General features: G+C 44.1%; 1 protein-coding gene and 1 long non-coding RNA gene across 4 annotated transcripts in view; one reads left to right on the forward strand and one right to left on the reverse strand.

The window, feature by feature from the left end:
* The window catches only part of LOC116569200, a 58,253-nt gene extending 40,324 nt beyond the window's left edge, over positions 1 to 17,929 (reverse strand). The window contains exon 1 of the long non-coding RNA XR_004276905.1: positions 17,614 to 17,929. This is a non-coding gene — a long non-coding RNA (uncharacterized LOC116569200). The remainder of the gene's footprint in view (positions 1 to 17,613) is intronic.
* Positions 16,728 to 23,028, forward strand: part of AOAH (acyloxyacyl hydrolase) — a 169,132-nt gene continuing 162,831 nt past the window's right edge. Inside the window, exons 1-2 of one of the 3 annotated variants that reach the window (XM_032305272.1) lie at positions 16,728 to 16,777; positions 17,162 to 17,316. In XM_032305272.1, the coding sequence (XP_032161163.1) occupies positions 17,190 to 17,316 (127 nt within the window). In that variant the 5' untranslated portion in view covers positions 16,728 to 16,777; positions 17,162 to 17,189. The other 2 variants (XM_032305271.1, XM_032305270.1) reach the window with 2 other exon arrangements.

Genomic DNA, 23,028 nt, shown 5'->3' on the forward strand with positions numbered 1-23,028 from the left:
TGTGAAACATAAACCTCCCTCATAAAACAGATCAGTCATGCCAGACTGTCTCGTGTGTGCAGCACAGACCATCTGACCTCAAAGTCTTGAAACACCAGCTCCTTCAGACCTGTGTGCACCAAGTCCATAGAGAGACCGATCTAACAGTAACTCCACAGATTCGTGTGTCTCAAAGAGAGGACCATTCGCAGGCTTTTCTAGGAACTCCTGAGTTTACAAAATGCCATCCAATCCTGCCAAGACCTTTCTATGACTAAACTTCAGCCCCTAACACCTTGTTAAGTGTCCCTTCCTCCCTTCGAATCCTCCCTTTAGAGAGGCTCCTAAGCTCCCCAGGATATGTATTCTCCCTTGCTGCAGAACTACCTGTGTACTCCAGTGGTCTTGGGCTGCAGGGCAATTCTTTTCTTTTTCTTTTTTTTTCTTTTTTTAAGATTTTATTTACTTATTTGGCAGAGAGGCAGGCAGAGAGAGGAGGAAACAGGCTCCTGTCTGAGCAGAGAACCTGATGCAGGGCTTGATCCCAGGACCCTGGGATCATGACCTGAGCTGAAGGCAGAGACATTAACCCACTGAGCCACCCAGTCGCCCCTGCAGGGCAATTCTTAAAGGCTGTAGACAACGCCTAAAGCCAGTTCTCTGTGATGTCATGATTCTGGGAAAGAGCAAATCCAGTCTTTCTGGCTACCTCTCACTTTCTTCCCATACTTATCTCCCTTTCTCCACCCTGGACACCCCAGCCCTTATACTTTTATTTATGCAAGCTTCTTATAAAAATGAATAATTTAGCATCATGAGAAACTTACCAGGTTGACTTAAGAATAAAGCAATCAAAATCACATTAAAGTTGTATCATGATTTTTTCCTAAGACTCGTTAAGGAGCCATGAGAAAATCAGTACACCAACCTCTTGTGAAATTCCGGTATGATGTTTAACAGATTTTCTGGATAACTTCCTCATCATTAATTTTCTTTCCCTTTGCTGAAGGTTTCATTTAATTTCTTTAAGGAGACATCATGAAAAAGTGAAATAAAATGTGTCAGTGGTCCTATACCCACCCCCCTTACACCTTTGCTTCCCAATTTCTGGCCAGAAAGAACTGACTCTGCTTTCCCAAGCCAGGAGGAAGTTGGAAGGGGCTCTCCTCTGCCCACTCCCAATCCCTCCCTCAAGTCATTCTCCCTGCGCTCTAGAATTTGCTTAACTCAGTGGAGAGAGGACCAGACCCTCCCTGGTGGCCTGGAGGGAGGAGCCTAGACCCCTTATACGTACCTGGTCCCTCCCTACCCATATACAATGTGGCTTTGGGAGCAGTTTTGCACACCTGGACTCCCTCTCTCCTGGCCAGAGTCGATGGATCGGAAGGAGGTAAATGAAGAGTTTCACCTGAGAGAGAGAAGCTTGGCCTTGCGACATGCAAATTCAGGAGGTACTGGTGGCCAGCCATTCCAGGCTGGAAACAGGGGAAGAGAACCCAAAACCAAAGGGAGGAATGAGGTGGAGGCTCAGAGAAAAACAGTGAAGATAGGCATTCAGATTCCTAATGGATTCCAGGGTCCTGTGCCTCCTGATTCCTCATGGCTTTTCTTTCTTCCTTTTTTAAAAATATTTTTTAAAGATTTTTATGTATTTATTTGACACAGAGAGAGAGATAGTGAGAGAGAGAGAGCACAAGCAGGGGGAGTGGTAGGCAGAGGAAGAAGCAGTTAACAAGGAGCCAGAGGCAGGACTCAATTCCAGGACCCCCTCCCCCAGCTCCCTTGGGGTGGTCTTTCAGCCTCTTTGGCTGAGTTAGTCACCCTTGGCTCCGTGATCCTCAAGTCTCCAGACATGATTCGGTCGTGATCTTGAGCTCTTCATTCTGTGGCCACTCATAAGCCTGTACTAAGACATCTTATCCAAGAATGAGGGCTGGGTCACCCATTACAGACCCCTCCTTCCTCATTATCATTGTCATGTTGACTGGGGTCCAAAATTGTACACTCTGCCAGTTTATGTGAAGAAGACACAGCTTCCTTCTTTTCTCCTAATGATGGAATCATCCTTTCATCCTGTGAATAATGCACATAAAGCTTACCCTTTTTTTTTTTTAATGTTTGCATCTATTTTTTAGTATAGCTGATGCACAATGTTACGTTAGTTTCAGGTGTATCACGGAGTGATTTGGCAAGTTTCTACATTAGGCTATGTTTACAAGCGTGGTTCCCACCTGTCCCCATACATGGCTAGTACAATATCATTGATTATGTGCCCTACACTGTGCCTTTTATTCCTGTGACTTAGTCATTCCCAAACTGGAAGCCTGTCTCTCCCACTCCCCTTCACCCATCTTGGTCACCCCCTCTGCCCTCCCTCCTGACAATCACCTGTTTGCTCTCTGTATTTATAGGTCTAATGGGTTCATTTATTTGTTTTGTTTGAGATTCCACTTACAAATGAAATCATCTGGTATTTGTCTTAGTCTGACTTCTTTCACTTAGCATAAGACCCTTTAGGTTCCTTCATGTTGTCACAAATGACACAATCTCATCTTTTTATGACTGTGTAATTTTGCATTTTATATATATATATATATATATATATATAAAAAATATACCTCTAGATAAATAGACAGATAGATATAGACATACCCCACATCTTCCTTATCTGTTCTTCTATTGATGGGCACTTAAGTTGCTCCTATACCTTGGCTATTATAAATAAATACAATAAACATATAAACAGTGCTACATGTATCTTCCTTCTTGAATTAATGTTTTCATTTTCAAGTAGTGGAATTACTGGAACATATGGTATTTCTGCTTTTCATTCTTTTGCAGAACCTCCACACTCTCTTCCACAGTGGCTGGACCAATTTACATTCCCACCAACAGTGCACAACTGTTCCTTTTTCTCCACATCTTCACCAACACTTGTTACTCCTTTGTCCTTCTGATTTGAGCCATTCTGACAGGTGTGAAGGCATCTAGAGTCAATGAGGAGAATCAGCCACAAATACCTGAATGAACTCTAGAGCATCTTATGTTACAGATGTTCTAGAGGAAAGAACACAAGTAGGTTCCTAAGGAAGGTAGCTCTTGCCTCTACATTGACCCTTTGTTTGTTTTTAATAAAATAGTTAATAACTGTATCAGTTCCCTGCTGGTGCTATAATAAATTCCAAGCAAACTTAGCAGCTTAAACCACACAAAATATCATCTTACAATCCTGGAGGTCAGAAACCCAAACTGGATCTTACAGATGAACTCCAAGTGTTGGCAAAGCTGCATTCCTTCTGGACACTCTAAGGAAAAATCTATTTCCTTGATTTCCCAGCTTCTAGAGTCTCCCTGCTTTTCTTGGCTCATGGCCCCTTCTTTATATTTCAACCTTTCCTTCCATTGTCATATCTCCGGCTCCTATTTCTGATATTTTGATATTTTTTGATATTTTTGCCTTTCTCTCTTTCTTAGAGAGAGAGAAAGAGAGAGCATATGAGCAGGCACAGGGGTTAGGGGAAGAGGGAGAAGGTGGGAGAGAATCTTCCTCAAGCTTCTGGGGCTTGATCTCACCACCCTGAAATCATGACCCGAGGCAGAATCATGTGTCAGATGCTTAGCCAACTGAACCACCCAGGCACCCCTCTTTTGCCTCTCTTTTATGACCCCTTATGATTATGTTGAGTCCACCTAGATAGTCAAGTGTAATTTCTCTCAATCAAGATCTCTAAGCATTTCTGAAAAACCTTTTTCACAGATTCCAGGATTAAGACATGAACATCTTTGAAGGACCACTGACCAAGCTGCCATACTGGCAAATGAATCTCATAACCAATTCGAGATTCATGTCAGCATTCTATCCTCTGAAAGCCTTCTCTCATGGCAGCAGAAAAGGAGACAGCCCGCGCTGGCAGGTGTCCGCCTATTCTTTCTCTGATTGCCTAAAGTAGAGTGCTCAGCAGATTTTTCAAAATGCAAAAAGGGGAATACAAACTGAAATAAAAGAGCTCGCTCAAATATGTGAAGTAAATATACAAAGGAACTTTGCTTTTTGTGGGTTTTTTTTTTTTTTTTTGCCATAAACTGGAAAGAAGAAATGAAAGCTGTCGTATGTTGTCTGGCCTGGGGAAAGGAGACCAGTCCTTGGGCTGGAGTTCCCCACACTTTGCTTCATGAAAACAGCTTCCATCCCAGAGGACAGGGAGTGTCTGCTCTGGTGCCTTGCTCAGGAGGAAGCGTTTACATGACAGTGCTAATCTAGAAAAAGGTTTGCCCAAAGTTTGTACGATTTCTCAACCCAAGTGGTTAAATTTAAAGAGGAAAACTCCAGTTTGTGGAAATTTCATGTATATGGGAAACAGAGTAAGGCAGTGAGAAAAGTAAGACTTTCCAAACCAGAGGTTCTTGACTTCAGATTCAGGAACCCCTAGAAAATAAATGGGTTTCAGGGGGTCCATAGTATTCTAAGTTCAGGTATAAAATTGAATATGTTTTCCTGGAAAGATGATCCATAGCATTCATCAGATTATCAAAGGGGTCTGTGATTCTATAAAATATAAGGTATTTCTATAAGGTGATCTATAGAAAAAGATAAAAAGTGCTTGTGTCATTCATTTCCTGGTATAAGAAGTTGTTTCCTTTTATCTGTGAAATGTGCTCACAGTAAACATGGGGACCAATCCACACGGCGGCCCTAGAGCCCATTCTCAGCACCTACTCAAAGTCCAAAGTCCAGATGAAGAAAGCGGACTTTCTGCTCTGGAGAAATTGTGGGGTTTTGAGTGTCCCAAGGAGCATGTATCCTCTGATCATGTGGATGAGTAATGACAAAAAGCAAAAGCAATTAAACCATACTTAAATACATGTATTTGCTGGAGGGCACAGCAAGTCGACTGTGAGTCCAAACAACCTGAACTCCATGAGAGCAGAAGTCTTGTAGGTTCTCCTCACTCTCACGCCTCCAGCAATGTCTGACTAGAAGGTGATCAATAACAAGCCCTGAATGAATCCATCAACGAAGAGTTTCTAAAAACCTACAAAGACTGTGGGTCCAATTAAATTAGGCTGGCTTTTTAATGTACTCTACCACTAATAAGAAATTTATTTGATTTTATTTAAAAGCCGCACATTGGCCTCGAATAGAAAATTTTAATACTTTATTTGTGATTGTTTTCATGCTGAAAGTCTGAAAGCTGTTCCCTGAAACATTTTGATTTTCATCAATGCAGCATTTTCTTATATTTATATTAAAAAGTCACATATGAAAGCAAATGGGGAGGCAAGACCACTAACTGATGCTTTCCATTTGGAATCATGTAATTTAGGACTTCTGACCCCGTGGAGATAAGAGATCAAAGTTCCAGAGTTAACAGTGACAGGATGAAAGGTTTTTGTTTTTGTTGGTTGAAAATGAACTCTTTCCCTGCATGGTGGAACTCAAAGGCATTATTCGTGTTGCCCTGTGCTAGTTGTATTGTCTTTGGCAGAGCTGGTCTGAGCCAGGCATGGATCACTCCCACACGGCTATCTTATGTCAGACCCACCAAACAGCAGCCTTCTGAACCCTCAGGTCTGTGTTGAAATCTGATCACTTTCTCACATCAAAGAGTGTAAGGAAAGTTTCTGAATCAGAAATTAAGTCCATTTCTTGGGGTGCCTGGGTGGCTCAGTAGGTTAAGCCTCTGCCTTCGGCTCGGGTCATGATCTCAGGTCCTGGGATCAAGTCTCACGTCGGGCTCTCTGCTCTGCGGGGAGCCTGCTTCCTCCTCTCTCTCTCTCTGCCTGCCTGTCTGCCTACTTGTGATCTCTGTCTGTCAAATAAATAAAATCTTAACAGAAAAAAAAAAAGAAATTAAGTCGATTTCTTATATTGTGGCTTGCAGCCAAGACGCATTTGGACCCTCCAGGACAAATGTCTCACCAGGTGAAGCAAGGTGCTGGCTGGTTGTTTTCCCTGAACTTGTCAGTTTGCAGGGACTCGACTGCAAATGAGCCCGATTACAAAAAAAATACTTGGTTAGATGGTCTCGTTCTCTTTTGGCTTAAGTTCTGGGAAAGTAGAAGTGTTGGTGCCACAGAGCAGTGAGGACAGAGTACTAACTCACTCCTGAAACAGTGAATTCCAGGGAGAGTGGTGGGTCTAATGAATGGCTATCAAGAATCTAGTCCCAGGAGATGGAGGGATGAGGGTCTGAAGGTCTCTCTGGGTTGGTCAGAGCAAACTGGCAAATCACTCTGTGTAAGGGCAATGAGTCATATCTGAGATGTTGGCTGACCACCATCATGAAAATTGGCAACTTTTGGGGGGAAGGGTGGGGGAGGAGGTGTTGGAATGGTTCAAAATTCTGGTTCTACCCTGGAGTGGCTTCAAGACTGAGACTCAGGTATCTCAGATGGCCTTGGGTGCAAAACCAACTTTAGTTTACTGGACTTTAGCCTTGAAGACCAGTGAGAATGGAAAAACTTGCAAGACCAAGACAGACAAATTGGAAGTGGCCCCATCATTACTGATGAAGCTGGCTCTTATCAAGGTGGATATTGGGGCCAGAGTTCAGGGTCTAATGCTTAAAGAAAGCTTGAGCTTATTTTAGGCAGACACCAAGAACCCAGAAGAGGTACAGTCCAGGAGGCAAGGCATAATGGAAATGCAGGCAACAGATAACACAGATAGTCATGTGAGCAAACGGGATGTGGTTTGAGAGGTCAGGCCACATGCAGTGAGACTTCAGCAACTATCTGTAAGGTGGGGAAATGAGGCCTTCTAGCCCCATTGGGAGGGGCAAGAGCTCAACTGGTGTCAGGAGCCTCACAGAAATGCAGGTCAGCTTGGCACCTGGAGAACTTAGTGGGAATGGAAGCAATGTCAATGACACTGAGCCAGCAGGCAGCCTGGAGAACCAATGGCACAAGGTCTCACCCCAAAACACAAAGCCTTGACATATATTAGTCTTAATTTCAGACCTCTCTAGCTGCAACTAGCTGCCTTCCTGCTCTGGGATAAGTTAGTGAGGATCTGGGAGGACTGTCCTCTCAGGGAGAAGCCGGGAAAGCAAATTTGACACACCTGGAGGGAACGCACATCCCCATCAACCTGGAGCAACTCACTTGGGTCTGTGTGTCCCTTAAGGTCTCAGACAGATCCAGACTGTCTAAGAGAAGGCACAAGGAGGCTGAAGCAAACTACACCTATACCTGAAACTTTGCCCAGTGGCAATGTCCTTGTCTAGGATTCGCTGCCTAAACACATGGAGTAAAAGAGAGGAGATAATGTTTTAGCAAAACATTCTGCATCAATTATTTCTTTTAATGTTGAATTTTAAAAATTACGTAGTTATACTACAATAAATTTATTGTATCCTAGTTATATTAGGACATTCAGTTCCTATTTAACAATTTTATGTGTATATATATATATGTGTGTGTATATTTAAGTATATATTAAATGTTAATACTTAAATATATATTAAATACATATAACATTAAACTTTTACATCATCTGTAAAACATTTTCTAAAATAAAATAGAATAAAATAGGGGCACCTGGGTGGCACAGTTGGACTAAGAGTCCAACTCTTAGTTTGGGCTCAGGTCATGATCTCAGGGTCATGAGATGGAGCCACACATCAGGCTCTGTGCTTAGCATGGAGTCTGCTTAAGACTCTCTCTCCCTCTGTCCCACCCCTCTGTGCGTTCTCTTTCTCTCTCTCTCTCGCTCACTCGCTCGCTTGCTCTTAAATAAATAAATAACTAAATAGAATAATAAAGTAAATTAAAATAAAATAAAATAAAAATGATGGCCCCTGAAAGTAGAATAGAAGAAACAAGTCTTTGAAAGGATATGGAAGGAAGAAGCAGAAAGGATTCTGGATTCAAAATCGTATTTGGGGTTTCCATTCTGGGCTTTGATTCCAGAAAAGTCATCTTGACCTCTCTGGGGCTGAGTTTGGATAACGTTCTGCATGTGTTACCTGCTCCTAATCTGATTCAGGAGACATGGCCTCCCTTGAGCTCTGGGGAGAATGGAATCAAGGCAAAGTTCCTCCTTGTTTGCTGGTTCTGAGATTTGTATCAACCTCGTGGTGCTTGAGAACAGGTCATGTGTTATCTCAACCTAGTGCAAAGGTAGCAAATGTCAACAAAGGATTCTACAACTTAAACCCTTACTCCAGTTGCAACATATTAACAAGCTCCAGGCAGATAACCTCTCTTCCTTCACCTCACCCTCTTCTCCTTACCTTCCCTGCAATAAAAACCGATATACCCAAACAAGCAATATAAGTATTCTTGGGGGACTTAAAAAGTGTGAGCCAGAAAATGTGACTTTTGCTCTCAAGGTGAAGATACATGCCCTTGAAAGTCTTACATGGTCTCATCTTCTGAGTCTGGGTTACTGTCGCTTTGGGACGTGCAGCAACCACCTCTGATCACTAAAAAAGTCCAGTGCTTTGGGGCTGGTTTGATCTCAAATGAGGGACCTTAGTGTTCTGAAAAGCACAGCACCAAAGAAATGGGGCAGATATGCCCAAACCCTTAACACCCGGCTGATGCAGACTGGCCAACCTTACCTCAGTCTCCAATCTCACACACTGTTCTGATTATCCACTGTTACATAATGGGTGACACCAAATGTAAGGGCTTAAAACAACAACTATTTTATTACCTCTTTTCCTGGCAGGGTTCCTCTGGTAGGTTTTTTTGCTTCAGGTAATATCAAATGGGGGTGGGGGAGGAGCTTTGTTGGCATTGAGCTGGAAGTTGGTCTGGAGGGTCCAGGATGGCTTCACTCTTGTTTGGAAGGTCAAAGTTGATCTCACTCTCATGGCTGGTACGTTTGGAGTAACAACCGGAAGGCTGAGTCAGAAGGGGACTTCTAGGTCTCCACAGGGTCGTAGGGTCTGCATGTGATCTCTGTAGCAAAGTCATCAGACTCCTTACCTGGAAGCTCAGAGCTCCAAGAAACCAAAGCAGAGGCTCTGAAAAGCAGTCCTCTGAAAGTCTGTGCCTGGCACTAGCCCAGAAACATGTCTTCCAGACGGCTTTGGTCCGCAGTCATGCAGCAGCCCAGATTCAGGAGAAGGGCCAACGGACCCATCTCTCGATAGTGAGAGTGTCAAAGAATTTGAGACCATCTTCAATCCAACAGCCATATGCACACATAGATACATGCACATACACTAAAACTCAACAAAACTAAAAAAAAAAAAAATTATGAGAGAGTGACTTTTAAAAGCATTATTTAGGATGTGGGATGAGGAGAAAACTGCAGGTCAATTCAGACGGACTCTCTGGGTGTCGGCCCCTGTGGCAGAGCACCCAGGCCCACCACCTTCGCTTCACTTTGCTCCTCTGTGATCTCCGTTTAAGTTGGCCATCCTCCTCCCGCCCCAAATCACCACAAGAAGTAATTTGCAAAGATGGTTCGGGCATCTCCAAGAGGCAAAAAGGATCTGCCGTTGCAGGTGCAGAGACAAAGACCTTTCTGTCTTCCTTCTCTTGGTGGGGGAGGCGGTGGTCAGTGTGGTCAGTGAGGTCACCCTCTTCATGGCTCCTCAAAGCAGCTCATTCCGGCCCTTGGCAAGATGACACCTTTTCCTCCCCATGCTTCCCTTCTCTGCTCCCCTCGGCTGGCTCAGGTCCACAGTCACCCAGGAAATCAGCTTTACCACCTTATTACAAAAACTGTGAAAAACCAGGAGGAAATTGCATGACTCTAGATTTTACCCCCCAACAGCATGACTCTCTCACTTCTTGTTTTCTCTGTACCCGGGACCAGCCTCTCAAATCCGACTTGGATGCTCAGCCCTTCCCTCATCTGACTCAGAAGTATTTGCACTAGGGTTGAGTTCTGAACCCCAAATATACTGCCTGCCTTTAATGTTTCTTCCTTTCACATAACACTCCTGAGGACATTTATGAAAAATATCCTCATGGGCTCCACTTCTCTGCTGTAATAGCTAACATATTTTCTCTTCTGGCTCACTCCTCTTTTCCCCCATGAACATTGACTGAGTACCTGCCATGAGTCCAGTGCATGTTCTGTGGGGACGGCACTAAATAAGCTGCCCTCTAGGAACCACCCACTGGTGGGGGAGTCAATTGCCTACTCTCGTGGCCATGCTGCAGAAGCGAGGGCTAGGGAGGCACTGAAGACAGAGCCAACTTGTACTTGGCAGAGGACGAGGAAGTCTTCAGTGAGGTGGCCTTGATGGAAAAGGAGGAGTTGTCCTGGAAGATAAGGAGAACACTCTAGGCAGAGTGAAAGCCCATGCAAAGGCATTGAGGCATGAACAGCTGGGAATGTCTGGGGACATCACTGGTAATTTGGTATCACCAGAACACAGAAAACATAGCAAAGTGTCTAGAAACTTGGCTGGGGAGATAACAATCTCCAGATGATGAAGATCCCTTCAAACCTTCTGAGGAATTAACCCTTTCGTTTGGGGGCCCTGAGGAGTTTGGAGCAGTTGTAAGCAACGGGATAACATGATCTATTGTGTTTTGACTAAGATTACTACTTTTCTTTAACACTGATTTTATATTTGAGCTCCCCATTATCTTTCTCTTTTTCCTGAAGGCCCATATAATCTTAACATAAGGTCATTCAGGGATATGTTGATTCTCCTTATTTTCCCACCAACTCTATGTTCAACCCCACCCCATCTTCCTCCTTCTATCCTCCCAAAGGAAACACTGGCAGGAGTTTGGGGACGACGCTTGACGCACTGCTCTGTGCCAGGCACTAGCAAAGCAATCCCCCCTCACTCTGTCTCTCACTGACTCCTGATGCAACAACTCAGCAAGTCAGCGAGAGACTTTCAGTCTTGATGCAGGAACTCTGGAGAAGCCTGAAGAGACAGAGTGGTCTGAGCTTGCTGTGCACAGCTGGGGCCCATGCCACAGAACAGAGTCCCCTCCGGTTGAGGCAAGTTCATGGGGTTGCCATTTCTGTAGCCGCTTGATCACCCAGAACGTTGACCATGAGCCCTCTGGTCGACCCCGTAATCTTAGGGCCCTCTGCAACTGCAGCACCCTATATTTGCTGTGCCATGAAACTTGAAGCTGCTTTTGGCATTTTGTTTACATTTCTTTTGCACCTGACTGCATTTTCCTTGGGGTTCCTTCAAGAAAGTATTTGCAGAAGAGATTTAGTCCATGTTTTTGTTTTTGCTTTTCTACATAGTGGCCAACTCCCCAGTATAGCGGGAGCCTGTCTTACTCATGATGGTCCCCCGACCGCAAGTTGGCCCAACTCGTCCTAGCCTCAGCTGTGATTTTCATGAGGATTTTTGCCAGCTCATTTTCCCATAGTCTCTAGGACAAGAGTTGGAGGGGATAGAGCCTTTGGGGAGCATCAGTCTGCCCAGCATTCAAAGAAAACCCACTGAGAAGAATAGGACAAGTCAGGATGCCTGCTCATTTTATCTTCCAAAAACTCACACAACCTAATCAAACATTTAATTCAGAAAGAAAAATGTTAACATGCATTTATGTGTAATATACATGGTAGGCAAGTGCCTCCAATTCAATTTCTCCTTCTTTTCAGAACCCTGGGTTTTAGCTGAACACGCACCAGAATAAAGACCACCTGCTCCAGCTTCCCTTGCAATTGGGAATATGAATCTATTTCCCAACATCCCTTGTAGCCAGGTCTGGGTTTTGCTTACCTGAGATGGAAGCAAAGGTGTTGGGGGAGGTTTGGGAAGAAACACCTTTAAAGGGGTAGGTTTGGGTTCCACTAGCCTTCTGCTTTCTTCTACTGTTGGCCTGGAGTATAGACACAAGAGCTGGAGCATTAGCATCTGTTTTAGACTTTTGCTGATCTTGAAGATGAAAATCAGTTCTAGAATAGTGGGACAGAAAATAAGGAGGTGCACCTGGGTGTCTCAGTTGGTTGAGCATCTGCTTTCAGCTTGGGTCATGATCCTAGGGTCTTGGGATGGAGCCCTACATCAGGCTTCCTGGTCAGTGGGGAACCTGCTTCTTCCTCTCCCATTCCCCCCTGCTTGTGCTCTCTCTCTCTCTCTCTCTGTTAAATAACTAAATAAAAATCTTAAAAATAAATTTTAAAAAAAGAAAATGAAGAGCTTATGTCCCTGAAAACATCAGGGAACTGCCAGCCTCCCCCTGAATGGCCTAACTTTGGACTTATTTTATCTAAAAATGAATGAAAAAAATGGATGGATGAGCTTCAAGCTTATTTTGACAGTGTTTATTTGATTTTTATTCTCTGTGCATTCAAACTTTACACTTTGGAGATGTTGCTCAAAGTGATTGAAGACTACCCCCTCCCCAGTCTATAGCACATGAGAGTCCACAGCCCTTCCCAAGACACCTGTAAATTCCTGAGCTTGTATTCTCTTGGTCCTTCTGCCTCTGCACTTTCTTCTGCCTCTGCTTCTTGCTCTGATCCAAACAGGAAAGGTGCTCTCATTGATTTCCACAAAAATCCATTCAGGATCTGGGCCAAGGACCATTTCACACATGGCAGAGCAAACAACTTGCAAATCTACATCAGACCTTTCTATTAGCTCAGTCTTTTGTCACCCCACTTCCCCGCACTTCTCTCTTGATTTCTAGTCAGAGACATCCTAGTGTCTCATCTGTCCCGCTTCTCCCTTCACTCTTATTTCTCTGCTCATACACTTTTCCTTCTAGATTATGTCCAAATTCTTCTGCCCTGCTTATGAAAAGTGGTTCACTCACCGCAGCTCCTTTTTCCAAACTTTGATCAGGTGCCCAGCAGACAAACGCTGTGGTTTCTAATAGAATGCACCCTCCTTAGAAGGCTGTGGTTATAAATCGCATACCCCTGCCAGATACATAGCTCTAAAACTCTCAGAACCTACAAGTGTGTGAATGAGGGTGTGGGGTTTGTGGAGAGTGTTGGAGCACACAGCCTGTTGTGTGTCTAGGTTACTTTGCACCGCTGCTTGGCCACCCATCACCAGAGGATCATTGGTTTATCTCTTGGTGCATGGCTCTTCCTGCTGGAAGCTACCAGCATACGTCTGGGAGAGACATTCCTGGTCTCTACACTCTCACCCACTGCCCACTGTACGCTTACTACTCACATTACATCACAAGTCCTCCCGCTGACCAGGGATAGCAACTGTGGCTGGCCACTCCCTTGGGGCTTTCTGAATTCCATCTTTGCATCTACTTATGTGCATTACTAAAATGGAAATCTCTTTAAATGTCCTCAGAAAATGTACAAAGCAAAGCATGATAAAATTCCAATATTACTTGAGAAGAAAAAAATATATATATATTACTTGAGAAGGACAATGTTAATTGATCGTTAGCTTTAAACCTATCTAACATTCACTCACATCCTCTTTTTTTTTTTTAAGATTTTATTTATTTATTTGACAGAGAGAAAGAGATCCCAAATAGGCAGAGAGGCAGGCAGAGAGAGATGGGGGGAGAAGGCTCCCTGCTGAGCAGAGAGCCCAATGCGGGGCTCAATCCCAGGACTCTGGGATCATGACCTGAGCTGAAGGCAGAGGCTCAACCCACTGAGCCACCTAGGTGCCCCACACATCGTCTCTTTAATCCTAGGAATTTTCTGTAATATTGGCATCATGTCCCATTTTACAGTGACATCAGCTAATCCCAGAGAGGTAGATCTGCTCACCCAAAGGCACACAGCTAAGAAAGAGTGAAGCCACAGTGAGAATGTAGGCACCCCCTCCTAAATTCCTATCTCTTTTAATTAACAGATGTGCAGCCTTGTTGTGGATTAATTTACTATTTCCCTAGCACAGAACAGAAAGAGGACTGGCTAAAGCTAGAATAAATAAGCTCTGACGGGGAAGGACAGTGTCAGCAAAGCGTCTGAGGTTGGTGGGTCTGAACCGAGCACCACCGCAGAGAATCCTGGGAAGCCAGAAGCAAAGAGAGGGACCCTTGGTGTCAGGAAGGGGAGAAAGTCAAAGGGAAGATATGCTTTTGTGACAGAATCAGCTTCTCCAGTATCTCCTGCCATCTAGGTCTCCCCCCACTTCCCCCCGCTCCGGTTAAGGGACTTGCTATGAATGAGATGGCTGAAGCCAAGGCAGGTCAAAAAATAATCAGGAAGCATATTCAGACAGAGCAAACCAGAACCACAGGTGCAGCATCTGGGAATCAGAAACACTCAGCCTTCTGCTACAGGGACTGTGGTTTGAAACTCCCCAAGTAAAGTAACAAAATGCTTCAAGGAAGAAATCTCATTCCTCAAAGCAGATATCAAGAAAATCTGAATTGGAGCATCTGACAGCAGGGGTCCCCTAAGGACACTGTCCAGGGTCCAGCTAGTTATTATAAGCCACGGGCAGATCCAGAGCCTTTCAGCAAGTTGGGCAGAGATCCTAGGTCTTGTGCACTCAATGATCAATGAACAAAGGCAGCCCCGTGGGGGGAAATGAGAGCAGCCAGTCTGGGGGGCACCTCGAGGAACCCCCCACTTGGTGACAGAAAGGTGGTGTTTGGGGGAATGCAGACACATACTTTTGCTTTAACATTAGTTAGCAGAAATCACTTCCTGATTTCTGTGTTCCTCTTTTGACCCTGCCCAGTAAGAACTTGAGCTTCAAGCATGAAAATCACTCTGTGGAAAACCTACCATGTGTCAAGTATAACTATGACATACCGGCACAGCTGAGAAATCCCACCCCTGGAAACAGTCAAAGACTTGGTCAGCGCTGTACATCTAAGCCAGGAATTCCCAGTTTGGCCAGCCCAGAAGCCCAAGCACCCCAGATTGCCTCAGGGCCCACTGTTCCTGCCCGGGGGGGGGGGGGGGGGGGTTGGGGGGGTGGGAAGTGGTTGTAGGCAGAACTGCAGGCATTGCACACACATTGACCAAGGCTGAAAACTTGCATACAGCATTTATGCTGAGAAATTCCTCTCACCCGAGAGGCCTGCTTACAGCCTGCTCACAGCTATAAATCTAAACCAAAAGAACCTCAGGAGGCCCAGAGTCGATGCCAAGTGCTCTTCTGGAAGCTGCCGGAAGATTCCTCACCTACCTATGGGTTAGCAGATGAAACTGTGCATTCCTGGAGTGTTGCCCAGTACACAGAAGGCATTCGATAGATGCTGCCTTCTCCAACCCATGCCGTTTTCCCACACCTTGGGCTGCATCTTGTGCGGGTGTCTTATCCCTCTCTCCAAGGCTGGCCTGGGGTGCAGATTTCATCACACTGCTGCTGGAATCATAACCAAAGCTTTGATTTACTAAGCGCTGTCTTCTTGCCAGGTATACTGCTTTATAGTTGGGTTACATCATTTATGTTAGTCCTTCCAGCAACCCTGTAGGACAAATATTATTACTATTCCAATATAAATGAGGAAACTGAAGCATTTAAAGGTTATATTTGGACATAGGTCTTTTTGTCTTTGCAGTAAAAGCTCTTAATCATTCCATTATGTGGCCTCTCCAGGAAGTCTCTAGAACTTCTCTAGGCCCTGCCCTCTGTGGTGACCTATGACCTGGTGACCTCCAGAGCTTTCCTTGGTCACAGGGTCAGGGACCTTGAGGACCAGCCTCAAAGGAAATCACAGTTCCATGGTGACCAGGGTCATCCATGGCATCTGTTGGTCCAACCTGTCCTGGAACATAAGCAGGAGAACATTCTGGCATATGATGTCTCTGCTGCAGATTCAGAGATTTGACCAATTGGCATTTATTAAACTAATGCTTACAAAGAAATCTTCAAACCATAAAAATCAGTATTTCCTACATCCTGGAAAGAATACAGCTCTAAAATTCTGCCTGCTATTTTAATTGCCATTTCATTCTTTTTTTTTTTTTTAAAGATTTATTTATTTATTTATTTGACAGACAGAGATCCCAAGTAGGCAGAGAGGCAGGCAGAGAGAGAGAGGAAGCAGGCTCCCTGCTGAGCAGAGAGCCCGATGCAGGGTTCGATCCCAGAACCTGGGGATCATGACCTGAGCCGAAGGCAGAGGCTTAACCCACTGAGCCACCCAGGCACCCCTTAATTGCTATTTCTTAAGTAAAAGCAGGAAGAGGAGAAGGAAAGCTCTCTACCAAGTCTGATAGCTTTCATAATATTTCACACATTTTATAATAAGCTTTCCTCAGAGCCTAAACAAAGGGGAATAAAAACTGCAGGATTTTCCCAGGCTTATCTAGATGGTGGGACTTTGGCCCAATTCCCTTATCTTGCCTGAGAATGGCAATGACTTTGCTGTATCCTATTTCAAAGCAAAGCACTTAGATTATATGTCTCTTCTCTATCTATGATCTGGTTCCATTCCCCCCCAACCCAGAGAAACAGTATTTGGTTCTCATCTTCAAAACAGAAAATTGGTCTCTTAAAAGTGAACAAATCATCTACAGGTGGGGAATATTAACATGTTTTGAAATTCTGGAGAAAAGAGATGCATCACACACAGTCAAGTAAATATGAAGAGGTTAATTCCAGCACGTCCTTTTTCTCATTAGATTTAAAATCTAGCCATGCTGAGTGCTCTTTCCTGTCTATATTGTTTTTCCCTGCGTACTGGACTGAAGGCCCTGAGAAAGCTTGAGGAAAAGAACGACTTGACCAGAATATTCTTCAGCAACAGAATAAGGAGCTCGATCTCACCATGTAAAATTATTTAGAGCAAAACTAGATAACTTCTGAATAGAGCAAATTATAATCTCTAGAATGTGTAGATGCTGCTGGTCACATTGCTAAAGGGTGTGTGTTTGTGGTGTTTTTTTTTTCAAACCTTCAGTTTTAGTTTTGTTTCATTTTGCACAAGCGAAAGGGGAAGGGCCTCCTAACCACCCCACAGGATGATTCTGGTAAGCCTTGAGGTTCCCCATGCTTCTGACTGACTTCAGCTGGCGAGCACAGAAAGGCACGTTGTTGCCGCTGCGGCCACCTGGGTCTGTCCTTGGCTGCAGCTTGTAACTCAGAAACCCTGCCTCCCAGAGACTCTTCGCAGCTCTTAACCGGGCGCAGGCCTCTGGCTCTCGCTGGGGGTTCCGCAAGAGGAACAAGGGGGTCTGTGAGTGTTTTTATGTTTTTTTAGTCCCTTCACACTTAATGAAAAGTGTGTCTATGTGAGAGTGTGGGGCGTGTGTGGTGGGAGTGTTTCCAAGAGAGGACTGAGAGGAGGGGAGCTTGAGCGAGAGCTTCTGTGGCCCCAGCTTCGGCGTCCCTCAGAGGGCGGCCTCTCTACACAGGCTGATCTCTCTGGTGCACGGCCCTAAGATGAAGTCCCTCTGGAATATCCTTTTGGCGATGACTCTGTCCTTACTCCTGCCCCTTCACACATTGGCCTCTCCGGCCTCTGACGACCAGCCCAGCACTGGACACTCCAAGGGCCACACTTGTGTAGGTAAGTGAGGGTTTTGTCTATTTTTCAAGTGGACATAACAGTGGGGTCAAATACTCCGCTTGGGTAGTAAATCACCTATCTAATGACGTCACTAGCTGTGAGTTCCAGGTCGGGAGCCAGCAGCCTCACCAACAGAGAAAACCTTTGAGCCTGAGACTGAGCTTTCACACGACCACATATAAATACCCTACCCAGTTGCTAGTTTGAATTAGTTGTGAAAGTCCTCCACCTCGCTGGTGACTGGCACTTTTTTTTTCTCTTGGGTGGGCAAACCTTAGAAGAGCCTGAAATTCTTACCTCTGTCAGAAGGATAGTGGGCAGCACTGCACAGTAGAAGGAAAATGGCCTGTAACCTCAGCATCATCTTCTGTTGCTGAAGGTGGTCCTGACCTTCCCCTCAGACTCAAGGGTAGAGGACATAGTTCCCTCCTTTCCATGGGGAGTGTTGAAGAATTTGTGGCCCTCCTCTTTAGCCATGGGGGTTCATTTGGTTTCCTATGCAAATGTGGCCCCCAGAGCTCAGGGAGTCTGTTGCTGGCTAGGATTGATGATGCTTTAACACCCCTTTTCCCAGTTCACAACTTCTAGCTAACTCTGCCTGGAGTTGTTGACTGTCCTCATGGTCAGAGGAAAGGCAAGGGTGAGAGGAGTCGGTCATGCAATCAACATGGACTCATCACTGACTGTGCTGAGCCAGGGCCTGCCGGCCATCCCAGCTGTAGGGCTCACTGTCTAGATGTCTCCTTGGAGAAACAGGGGTCAAATACTCCATTTTTTTAAACTCCCCATTTGTAAACAGGGGATTTTATCGAGGTGTGTTCTTTTTTTTTTTTTTAAGATTTTATTTATTTATTTATTTGACAGACAGAGATCACAAGTAGGCAGAAAAGCAGGCAGAGAGAGAGGAAGAAGCGGGCTCCCTGCCGAGCAGAGAGCCCGATGTGGGGCTCGATCCCAGGACCCTGAGATCATGACCTGAGCCCAAGGCAGAGGCTTAACCCACTGAACCCCCAGGTGTCTCATCGAGGTGTGTTTTTGGGGAAATCACCACGAGGAGGGGTGAAGCAGCAGGAGTAGTTAGGAGGAAAATATGGGCTATGCTGTAGACACACACACACACACACACACACACACACACACCCTCTGTCAATCCCACAGAGAACTCTGGAGCCAGAAAGGCTCTTCAGAGTGGTCTGAGGTGGGTCTAGACTCTGGAACTACCACACTGTTCAGTCACTGGATAAGAACCAACCCCATGGGGAGCTCCCTTGGGGGGAGGCAATGCCTTCAGAGGCACGTGGTGTGAGCTCTTAACACCAACAGTCCTAGCAACAAGGGGAGGGCGGACCTCCTTAAAGGGAATCTGGGGGTGCTCTGGTTTATGGGGCCAATGTGGGACATGTCTTGGGAAGCAGTGAGGGAAGCTGGTAGTAAGTGGAGGAGCATTGTGGAGGAGGCAGGAGAAGAGAAGGGATACTGGCTAGTCTTCCATTCCTTTCTGATGAAAAGCAGGACAATATGACTTCAAGTCCACTGACACAAAGGCACCTTCCTCGTGTCCATCCCCCACATGGTCATTGAGTGGCCACCACATGCCAGGCCCTATGCTCTGAGTTAGAGACACAAAGGCGAATACCAATAATTTTTAAAATGTCTCTGTCCTCAGGAATTCACTACCCAGGTTAGGAAAAAAAAAAAATGAGAATCTGGACTGTAAAGATTATGGTGTTTAAGATGAAAGACAAATTGGGCACTTAGTGCACAGGGTGATATCCACCTTCCCAGGAACCCTATAAACCACAGCATTCTTGGGAGGGCCAGCAGAAAGCCCAGAGGCACAGAGCGAAGGCAAGCCATTTCAAAGCAGATAACTGCCGAACGCAAGAACCTCATGATATTCATAAAGTCGCCAGAGGAAGGTGAAAATATAAGCTGGGTAAAAAGGAATAGGAGTAGGGTAAAGTGTTAGAATTCTAGAAGAGTTTCCACCCAAGTGTTGAAGACGGAAGCCTCAGGGGTCTCAAAGATTCCATTGTCATTACCTCTCTGCTTAAAGGTGCTGGGCAACCTTGAGAAAAGTTGGTGAGCCAGTAGGATTTCTGGTCATCCAACTGAGTGGTAGGGAATCATCTTAGTTAGCTGCTGGCAATATCCTAATCACCATTCCAAAATAAAATTTTTCCTTGTTCATTAAAGTATACACTGGCCTTGATTTATAAGCTCCTAATAAAATAAAATATTTAGAGTCACCTTCTCAACACATGGAAGTAGTTCTGCTTTCCCATTTTTCATGCAGTTCAATTGAATTAATTGGGTTCCATCCATTTTGATGAAGACGCACTTTTAGCAATCGTAATTGTTTCTTACTCATGAAATTTTTTTGCTGCTGGTCTGCAGCCATTCTTGCCTCTTCCTGGCATTTCTCGATGCTGCCCTCTATCTTTTTTCTGAGTTGCATCTGGGCTAATTGGAGTGGTGCGTGGGGAAAGGAAGGGCTCTTCAGCCGTAGCAATTGCATTTGTAAGTTAATAACTATGAGACTGCTAACATTTATTGAGCACATATTGTGTAATTAACATTCTTCCAAGAGATTTATATGGACTACCTCATTTAATCATTAGAATGACCTTATGGTTTATAAATCATCACTATTTCCACTGGGCAGGAGAAACAATTGAGACTCAGAGAAACAAGCAACTTGGCCAAGTTTACACAGCCAGTTAAAAACTTGCCTTAGATGTCACTGCAAGTGTGATTATGTTTGTTTGTTTGTTTGTTTTCTAAGTAATTAGGTTGGACACAGTATTTCTTCCCCACATTTTTTTTAAATAAAATATTATTTTCTAGCTTTGTTGAGATACAATTCGATACAATAGTTACCCTTTTAAAGTATAATGTTTATTTAGTATATTCATTAACTGTGTCTTGATCATCAATATTTAATTCAAGCACTTTTCTCAAGCTAAAGAGAAACCCAGTATTTATTAGCAGCCACTCCCTATCTCCTTGTCCCTTCAGCACTTGAAAGTCACTAGTCTTCCTTATGTCTCTAATGAACACTTCCTATAAATGGAATGGAAGGATGCATGGCTTTTTGTCATTGGCTTCTTTGACTTAGCACAAGGTTTTCAAGGTTCTTCCGTGCTGTAACATGCACCAACTTCCTTTCTTCTTATGAATGAATAATATTGCATCATCTGGATATGCCCCACATTGTTTATCTAATCATTGTTGATGGACATATGGTTTGTTTCCAGTTCTTAGCTATTCTGAATAATTCTGCTACAGATATCCATGTACAAGGGTTTTGTGTGGACATTTGTTTTCTTTTCTTTTGGGTATATGCCCAGAAGTGGAATTTCCAGGTCATAGGGTAACTCACTATTTAACGTTTTGAGGATCTGCCAGACTGTTTTCTAGAGCTGTGGTACTGTTTTACATTTCTACACTCATGAACAAGAGGGTACGAATTCCCCATAACCTCCCCAATCCCTTGTTATTACCCATGTCTCTTATTATAGTCATCCTAGAGGATATGGAGGGATACCTCCTTCGAGTTTTGATGTGAATTTCCCAAAATAATGACGATGTTGAACAGCTTTCCACGTGCTTATTGACCATTTGCATATCTCCTTTGACAAAATGTCTATTCAGCTCGCTTCGGCAGCACATATACAAAATGTCTATTCAAGCCATTTGCCCTTCTATTTTTAAGATTTTATTTATTTATTTAGAGAGCATGAATAAGGGGAAGGGCAGAGGGAGAGGGAGAGAGAATCTCTAGCAGACTCCATGCTGAGCACAGAGCTGGAGCCCAACGTAGGGCTCGAATCCAAGACCTTGAGATTATACCCCAAGCTGAAATTCAAAGTCAGATGCTTAACTGAATGAGCCACACAGGCAACCCTCATCTGCCCATTTTTAAATTGGGTTACTGTCTCTTTGTTGTTGAATTGTAAAAGTTATTTATATCATCTAGATATATATATATATATATATATATATATATATATCCCTTATCAAATATATGATTTGTAAATATTTCCCCCCATTTTGTAGGGGTTTCTTTACTTTCTTGATGGTATCCTGGGAAGTGCAGAAGTTTTACATTTTGATGAAGTCCAGTTTATCTATTTTTTTTCTTTCACCTGTTGTGCTTTTTGTGTCCTATCTAATCCCATATTTTTTTAAAAAAATTATTGTTTTAACTATTGTTTTCCTATTGTCATGTGCCCATCCCCTTATCTTGTTTCCTAGATATTGGGTTTTGGCAACCCCAATCATCACTCCTGTGGTTGTAAGTAGCAGGAATTAACTTGAATTAAGCTAGGGTAAGCAGAAAAGAAAAAGGAAGGAGTTTTCTTATGAGAATCCCAAGCATGAATTTTGGAACCAAAAGTCACAAAAACAGAGCTCACTCCATTTTTCTAAAAACAATGAGCCAGGATCCCAAAAATGGTGGCTGCCAGGGTCCCAGGGAGTTTTCCCTGGCCTTTTGGTACTGCTTCCATCTCTGACCCCACAGACCAGCTGGTTTCATTGCTCTAGGCCCTTTGGCTGGTTATGGGCTCCCACAGTCCAGTGTTTGCCTACCATTTCTCAGCACACACAGAGATGGACTTTCCTTGCTGTTAAACCAAGAATCTGGGCCAAGTTTTAGGCCACTAAGTAAGGGGCAGGTGGCAATGAGGAGAGCCTACTGCACAGATGTATTTGTGGGGTGAGAAGACTGCTCTCACGGAAGTGGGGAGTGCTGTGACTGGAGAGGTAACTCTAAAAGAAACCACCACAGATGTGACTGAGAGATTAAGCCAATATCCCTATGGAAACAAAAACCTTCAGCATCAGTCCCAGAAGTAGCCTTTACAGTAGAGACCACAGGCAGAAGTGGAGGACATGGACTTAAACATATTGCAGAATCAAGCTGTGCAAAGCCCCAGTGGCCCCCTCCCAATTTACCATGATTTGTTGGCACAGAACTGTACCTCTCATTTGATCACTAAGCAAACGCTGTTTCTAACGCGCTTGAATAAGCAATGCTCCTTCCTGCCACTTTCCAAATGTTATGGAATCAATAATAAGCCATGTTCATTTCTGCAAAACATCATTTCTCTACCTGGGTGATTTAGGGGCAAAGTAATCTTTATGTTTCTAAATCATTGACATTTTAAATTAATTCATTGAGTTTTGAGGGTTTTTTAAAATTTTTTACTTTATAAAGCACCACATGGTGCTCAGGAAACCTTCTAAAAGGTTAAGAAACAAAACAAAACAAAACAAAACCAAAAAAGACATCACCTTTCTTCCCCCTCATCCATGTTTGGTTAAATATACAGAACATCTTCAGAGTCCATTAACCCCCGTCTCCCCACCCCCTCCCACTCCCAGCATCCCACACAGAGTGGTAAGAGATGACTTTTTAATTTGGATGATGAGAAAGTGGTGAGTGGTAAGATGACAGGGTCACCAACAAAAATAAGGAAGATTTAGACAGAGCTGGCAGAAAAGTTTAAAAATTTACGATCACAATCTTATATCCAGAAATTTCATTTTCTCTTTTTCTCTGTAACTGAACACTTGTTGCTAAGCCACCACTGCTGCTGCTAACAGAAAACTCTTCACGTTACCCCTTCTGTGTTTACATTTAGTCGCCCTCCCCCTGCTCCACCAGGGTTCTCTTCTTTCCTCTCTGAGAGCTGGTCTCAGTTCTGA

This window comes from Mustela erminea, chromosome 11 (genome assembly GCF_009829155.1).
Source record: "Mustela erminea isolate mMusErm1 chromosome 11, mMusErm1.Pri, whole genome shotgun sequence".
Classification (NCBI taxonomy): Eukaryota; Metazoa; Chordata; class Mammalia; order Carnivora; family Mustelidae; genus Mustela; species Mustela erminea.